The sequence below is a fragment of the Morone saxatilis genome, unplaced genomic scaffold (assembly GCF_004916995.1).
Source record: "Morone saxatilis isolate NCDOM2014 unplaced genomic scaffold, NCSU_SB_2.0 Contig6, whole genome shotgun sequence".
NCBI lineage: Eukaryota > Metazoa > Chordata > Actinopteri > Moronidae > Morone > Morone saxatilis.
The window spans coordinates 3,476,195-3,483,816 of NW_023340206.1; the positions used below are offsets into that span (position 1 = coordinate 3,476,195).

A 7,622-nucleotide genomic window follows, 5' to 3' on the forward strand; every position below is an offset into this window, starting at 1 on the left:
CTCCTGAGGCATTCTGTCTCATCTATGAAAGGAAAAAGATGACAACACGGCAGTTTGAAAGTGAATTATAGCTTGAAAGTTTGTATCTGCAAATCATTTAGCGTTTGTTTAAACCTGCTTGGAGAACCAGGTGGGTGAGTCACACAGACAAACACACAAGAACACAACTGGCATTCACATTCTTACCCGTCAATGATGAAACTTGTGTTGGGTGCCAAACCACAACGGTCTAAGACCCACACATGCCACAACACACCATGAAAGGAGTGGCTTAATTCAGGTCTGAATACTACTCTAGTGTTTACTCTGGATTAGTGAGTTTATTTACTCTAACATCATGAGTTAATCCTACAACTACCCAGTACACATCAGTGGGTGCCGCTATGTTTCCACACAATGTATACATGTAAATATTCATTTTCTGTACGGTACCATAAATTGACTGTAAATTATTCACAGTTTTGACTGTTTAGACAGAATTTTGTCATGCAAGCATCCATGGGTAATATGTACCTCAGATGGAGATGGCATTAGAAACTTCTGAGGATAAATACAAGCTTACAGGACCAATACAGTGAATGCTAAAGACCAGGAAGTACGGGACATGGAGTACCTTTTAGAGCACACCTGACCAGTGCATGGTGAAATGACATGTGTTAATGTGTGATCCAAGCCTGGTGTGTGTGTGTGTGTGAGAGAGAGTGAGAGTGAGAGAGAGAGAGAGAGATTTACCTGGTGCTGGTGCTGCTGCTGCTGCTGCATCATGGCGAGCTGAGCCTCCAGCTGCCCCAGCATCTGAAGCTGCGGGGGCTTCAGACTGGCCCGGTTACTCCGCAACTGTTCCAGCAGCTGGAGACAGCAAGACAGCAGTAAAACCCAGAGTTCACGTAAAAGCGGAGATCACAAGTAAAGTAAAACATGAGATAAGGGATATTACTGACCTGTAATTTCTGCGGGGAGAGGTACCAGTTGGGAACTGGCTGCTGTGCTGAGTTACTGGCCCATGAATCACCCTGAAAACCACATTAGGAAGATGAAAATTACACGTAACATGTAAGGTGTAGAGAGGAAACCGTAAAGATTCAGATGTAACCCTACTCGCAGTTAAATGACGCCATCACTGCTGTATTTACCTTGGAAGGGCTGGAGGCTCTCCTCCTCTTGGCCGGGCAGGACTGGTCCTCTGCTTGGCCCAGCGGGCCCATGTGAGGTGGCAGAGACTGACCCGAGCCCCCACCCTCTGCACTGTGATTGGGCTTACAAGCCTGGAGGGGAAGGGGGTGGCGGGGAGCGCAGGCAAAGGGAAGCAAAAAGAAACGAAAGGAGGAAATGGCGTAAATGGGAGGAGGTAACAAAAGGTCACGGAAGCAAGAATGGAGAGTAAAATGGAGGGAAGGAAGCAATCAAGCATGTTTTTATTCAAAAGGGAAAAATGGGAGAAATACGGGAAGGGGCAGAGGTCAAAGTGCAAAGCAAGGGATTGGAGAATAAGGAAAAGAGAGAAAAAGAGAGCAAAACTGTGAATCTGTGTTGGCGCGTAAACAAACAAGCACGACACGTAAAGCAAAACATTCCTGTTTATCTGAAGGGGTTACTTCATAGGGCAACCACGGCCCTGGGGCACTTTCTCCTGTTCAGAGCAATGCTGGTGGAAACTCATCGCTAACTGCAGCACTCAAAGAGGTCATAATGACGTCTTCGCAGCAATTCGGCGTATTCCTTATTGCACTTTTAAGACGATACAAAGCAGCTGTTTACGCGACCTTTAAAGCGAAAGGTCACAACACATGCTGGCGGCCTTACCGTGACCTCCGGGGGAGATCTATGAGCCAGATGTGACTGTCCGGAAATGGAGTTTCGACAAAACCTCGCTGTTGTTTTTAAACAGGAGGAGCTTGCCTTGTCCTGTAATAGCGGCCTTATCGTCTACTACAGTTCTCAAGTCCTTTGAAGTCTTTTTTTAATTCAGTTGCAGCGTGTTTCATGAGAGGGTGGAAAAAAAACTCAATCTTAGAATTTCAAGCCAATATTTTCAATTTCGCAACTTGCACAAAAAGTTTGCGAACAAACTTATTAAGTGTAACTTGAATCATATTGTATCAGGTTGAAGACATGAAGTCACATCTGACCCATTGAAAATGATCCATCCAAAAAGGCCCCCAGTCCAAACACATCCACACAGGTCTTACAGTGAATTGACTCTCACCAAGTCAAAGCCGATAAAAAAAAAAAATTCAACATTTTCCAGTGCTAGAAAGTCAATCACACGACAATGCTCACTCACACACGCACACACACACACAAACATGGACACAACGGAACTACGCGCATCTACTGTGTGATGGGCATGAATGAGTGAGGTGGTGATGGAAACACTAGGGGGCGTTGCTGGGGCTTTTGTGAGCAGCTGCGGGACATCTAAGGTCAACTACTGAAAGGGGGAGGAAGATGGACGGAGCCAATGGGAAGTCTGGGTAATGCTCTACTGGCAGCACGACCTCACCGATCACGCCGGGGCGCGGGGTCAAAAGCCAAAAACATCAATGGAGTGTGAGAATTATAAACACAGCCAACTTTGATTTTTTTTTTTTTTTAAGAATTAGAGCGCTTTAATCTGTTCAGAAAAGGCAATCTCTCACAGTCTGAAGCAAAGCAGATTAAGAGCAAACAGCGGTGTGGTGCAGGTTCGATAAAGTTTGCCACCTAAAACTGGATTTGTAAATTAACTGTAGAGAGGGGAGGGGGGTAAAATCCTGAATACCACAATAGATTAAAACCAGGATTAATGGAAGGAGAAATTGAATGGGAAAGAATTAACAAAAGCCTGCACGAGGTGCTTTGTTGATTTTGGTTTACTTGAACGGAGCATGATGGGTGAAGCCGAGTGACTACTGGAGAAGAAAAAAGGGGGTGCAGGGACTGGGTAACACTTGGCTGGACCCTTCCTCATTCAGAAAAAAAAAAAACAGATGCCATAAAGCAGCCAGGTTATATATGAAATAGAGCATGATGCATGACTTGTTATTCAACTGGTTGTTACTGTGAAGCAGGAAGAGCACGCTTACAATGAAGTCTCCAATCTGAGTGTAACAGCATTCATGTTGCAGAGGAGTATGTTTTGTTTTTTTTTTGGTGCATGTTGTTGGCTTCTTTAGACATCTGCATTTACACACACACACACACAGACGTTGCAGAAAGCGGAGTTGAGCTCAAGTGTTACCCATCAGTATGTGTGCAACAGTGCATGCGCATGGTGTTGGCCTGTCTGTGCGTACAGTACGTGTCTGAGTGTGCACTCTGTGTCAGGGGGAGAGGGAGGGAGGGGAGGGGAGGTAGGGAGGAGGGGAGGGAGGCGGGAGGTGTAAGTTGCTCTATCTGGTCTCTCACCTGCTGTGGTGCACTGCTCAGGCCTCCCTGCCTGGAGGTTAGCTCAGCTGGGATTGGTAGACTCCATGCCTCCTCAATAAGAGGGAGCATTTTACTTTTACCCTGTAGGCTACTGAGCTGGGGGTTACTCAACTGAGCCTAGGGGAATGGAAAACGACGTGAAAAAACAAAAAAAATAAAATAAAACACAAGTTTGGTTTTAAATATATATAGTATATAATTATTAAAAAACGATGACCGCAAAACAAAAAATGATCAGCAATGGTAAATAGGTAGAGTTATAACAAGTGAAAGCCAAGCTGGAAACTGATATGCAAACTTGTGTCTTGGCTGGCTAATACACCTAAGTTCATGTACAGTTAACAACCACACAAGGAGGTATTACTACTACTATGCAACAGTAATCCCAAACACAGTCACAATTCCATTAAAACAAGCCGCTGAGCTTGTCTTAATGCCATGGGTTTATGCTAACACAACTGGTGGAAATGTAACATTCCTTCATGCATGTGTAAAGGAAAATGACATTGCTTGGACAAAAATAGAGATGATTAAATTAACACATGAGATATGGGGATTGTTAGAACCCCAGTTGTTAAATCTGTGGAGCCGGCTAGCGTTAGCTTGAGCATGAACCAACCGGTCTCAAAAAAGGATAAATAATCCCTAAATTAGGAAAATGAGTGTGAGGGTGCTACCATTCATATTTGTCCTCTTTCCCTTATATTACGCTGCACAGCAAAAAAAGAGTTAAGCTGGAGAAAAGGTTCCAGAGGGGGGGGACCAACTACCCATCAGCCAGGCATGAGTTAAGGTCTCGCCAACAGAGATCCTTGGATTTGATTCTATTCTGGACACTGGATTCAATTTCTCAGGGTTTCTTCCCCTGTAGGGTTCCAGGACTTGTGAAAGTTCCCTTTGTGCCTAATAGGATAATCACATCCCTGTGGAATAAGATATAGACTTATTCAATGCATTTGTGGCCGCACAGGGATGCTGACAAAGAACAGCAAAAAAAAAAAAAAAAGCAGGAGAGGGCCCATGTGCTGTGGGTTAGTGCAGAGAGATAACCGTGAGAAACCCCCCATCCTCTGGGAAAGGGAATTTTCCCCGATGGAGGTTTACTCCGTCGGGAAAATTCAGCTGAGTTGTGTTAACGTCGTCTACATCGTGTGGCGCTCACTGCATGCCCGCAGTACACGGAAGATGCACTAAACGGCTTTTGGTGAAACTGGTTCAAGTGAGTGAACCCCAGAGCAGCAGTTTCAATTAGGGATGTCCCAAACCAGGCTTTTATTTTTTGATGGGTCTGCTGTATGAATTCTGATACATTTCTGAAACCTCTGTTTGTTTGTCTGCCAGCCTTCGAGTACACCCAATTTGACTTTTCAGCAGTTTCAATTAATGATATGACAGCGTGTCAGATCCAAGCAGGGCAGCGTTGAGAACCACTGATGTCCTCTCAACACTTTTATACAAAATATAACTGGACGCTATCAGAAATACTAAAGGAAAGCTGTGATGCAGGCTAAATTTTGCAGATGCACCACACCTGTTATGTGCCGTTTTTGAACCTTTATATACTGTTACATTTTCTGAATACCGGTATTTTGGATTATCAAACTGAAGCCGCATCCAAGCAGCCTGTGTCGGCTTCCTCTCTCCACCCACCTGCAGGCATTTGATGCGGTGGGTTAGCGCGGTGGTGTTGGTGCAGCCCTTGCTGCGTGTGGCGTTGATGTAGCACTTGATGGCGTCGTGCGGCTGGTTGCAGGACTCGTACAGCGTGCCCAGGTCCATCCAGGCGGCGGCGTGGCTGTGGTCCAGTTGCACGGCGCAGATGTAGGCCTGCAGAGCGTCCATGGGCTGGTTCTGCTGCTGGTACAACACCCTGAGGGAGGGTTGGGAGGTGAGGAGAGGAGGACAAAAAGGAACCATTAAAAAAAAAGTAAGCGGTGCAGAGAGAGGGAGCGATGAGGAGGGACTGACCCTTACCCTATAGAGCACCAGGTATCTGCGCTGGCCTCTGATTTGTCTATGGATTGCCGATAGGAGATGAAGGCGTCCTGGACCTTCCCAATACTAGAGTAGCACCTGTAGGAGAACACAGGCTGTCAGGGTGGCGCTACACACATGGAAAACATTTAAACAAATAAAATATGTAAAATAGCTAACACACTGAGCTTCTGTCTACCCATTTTCTTGAGACTTGTCAAGACTGCATGCAATACAAATATTTAAGATGGCATTAAACATTAGAACTAACTTGACATTGTGCCTATAATAAAATGGCAAACTGAAATAAAAGGCAAGAAAGACGTTTTTTTTTTTTATCAATTGCAGCCACACATTTTCTCACTATATTGTGTGTTAAGAAACAGTGCCAGGATGGTCAATTGATCAATTAAAATTCATTGATTGCTGATTTTTCTAAAAAAATATGAGAAAAGATATAAAACTTTTCAATTCCTAAGAATATCTCAATTTATTTTCCACACCTTTAAACAATTTCAACACCTGACCAAGACCATGTAAACAAAAACAAAAAAAAGCTTTCCCAAATTACTCCATGACACAGTTGGAATTCCAGGATAAATATATGGATTTCATAACCACAACTTCCCTGTTTATGTTTCACAAGCAATGCAAATGTGCCATGGTGGACTTCCCAGCATTGCCAAACCTGTATTCCAACAGTCAAATACTTCTTTGTATGAGACGTACCTGCCAAGGAAGTACCAGGACTGTCCAGAGTTGGGGTCGGCCTCCAGAGATTTCTGCAGACACTGGATGGCATAACTGTCCCTGCTGGCTCTGTCCCCGAGCTGTTCCACTGTGTGATGCATCCAGCCTGGAAAATGTCACATTCGTGAACACCAATACAACTACATGCAGCAAATTACTTTATATGACAACTGTTTTAGGCCCAATTTCCCCAATCCTCTTTTTATTCTTGCTCTACCCGCCATACTAAACTTGACCCAACCAGGTGTGTGCACACTCTTACCTAGCTGCTGCAGGGTAGTGGCCTTCACCTGTGCAGGAAGATCCTCCGTCTGCAGGAGGCTCTCGTAGGCCTCCTTGGCAGCCCGGTATCTCTTCTGCATGTGACGAGGAGTGGAGGGGCAGTGGGGGGGAAAAAGAGGGGGTTTAAAGGGAGAAATGGGGGAGGATGTGTATGATGGGGAGGATAATGAATGAGAGGGTGGCGAGAGGAGAGAAAAAAATTACAAAAGGGTCCATAACTTTTGCCAGGTCATCCCTCTCTCTATTTCTCCAATGTGCAGCATAATAAAACAGGAAGAAAAAAACAAAACCCTCCCCACTCCGCCAAATTTAGTCGCACTTTTGCATCCAAAGATCTCACTGGCAGCGCGCACCCTAAAGCCTGAGCCTTCCACTGCAGCGTTGTGTTCTGACACAGCACAAAAAAAACCAGACCCCTCACATTAGTCGTGAAGTGTCGCTACACCCGGAGCTGGCGAGCGCTACTGTACTTCTCTACTGAAACCGACATAAAGAGAGAGAGAGAGAGAGACCACCAGCATACAAAAGAGGGGGTAGACAGACTTTCTTGTTTCCGTGGCAACCCCGTCGATCGGCTGAGAGTAATCTCCTATCCCCTCCCGCATGCCACCCACTCACGCACCCCGCTCCCTTCTCAATTTGTCAGCACCTGGTTCAAAATATAGAAGAAGAAAAAAAAAAAAAAAACAGGGCTATCCCTGGCATTCAGACGCACTGTGATTACACAATGGCAGCGGAGTTAGGAGCTATCGCTTTAATACTGGACATTTAATCAACATGCGGCACTTATTTTCACAATTACAAATGACAGAAACCAAACAAATGTCTGGTGTCCTTCACAACTGAAGCGTGGGTTGAAGAAAGGAGCCGGCACTTACCTGAATCTCATACAAATGAGCAATGTGGAACTGAACTGTGAAAGAGAGAGAAGAGGAAACATGTTAAGTAGAGGTTATTTAGCATTTGAGAAAGGTTTCCCACCCCCCTCTGAGAGTTAGTCCACCCTATACTCTTTTTAAGTCTTTGAAAAGTAGTGCTGCGTTGTCAATAAATAGGTGTCAGAAACACAAGGTTGCCTGTCGACATTAAGTGTAACAGACCGGATAGGTAGCTGTGCTCCTGGCGGCACCTTCCTTTGTCTGGAGCGCTGCAGTGTCTGATCTAAGCTGCCTGAGTGACTCTCAGCAGATGGAGAGAGAGAGGGAGAG

At 45.2% G+C, this 7,622-nt stretch overlaps 1 protein-coding gene across 1 annotated transcript in view; it reads right to left on the reverse strand.

The window, feature by feature from the left end:
- Positions 1-7,622, reverse strand: part of LOC118339951 (histone demethylase UTY-like) — a 28,146-nt gene that overhangs the window by 8,436 nt on the left and 12,088 nt on the right. Inside the window, exons 8-16 of the mRNA XM_035677782.1 lie at positions 7,293-7,327; positions 6,395-6,488; positions 6,112-6,238; positions 5,383-5,481; positions 5,059-5,278; positions 3,388-3,525; positions 1,134-1,265; positions 942-1,013; positions 629-849 (exon numbers count right to left, since the gene is read on the reverse strand). Coding sequence (XP_035533675.1) covers positions 629-849; positions 942-1,013; positions 1,134-1,265; positions 3,388-3,525; positions 5,059-5,278; positions 5,383-5,481; positions 6,112-6,238; positions 6,395-6,488; positions 7,293-7,327 — 1,138 coding nt within the window. The remainder of the gene's footprint in view (positions 1-628; positions 850-941; positions 1,014-1,133; positions 1,266-3,387; positions 3,526-5,058; positions 5,279-5,382; positions 5,482-6,111; positions 6,239-6,394; positions 6,489-7,292; positions 7,328-7,622) is intronic.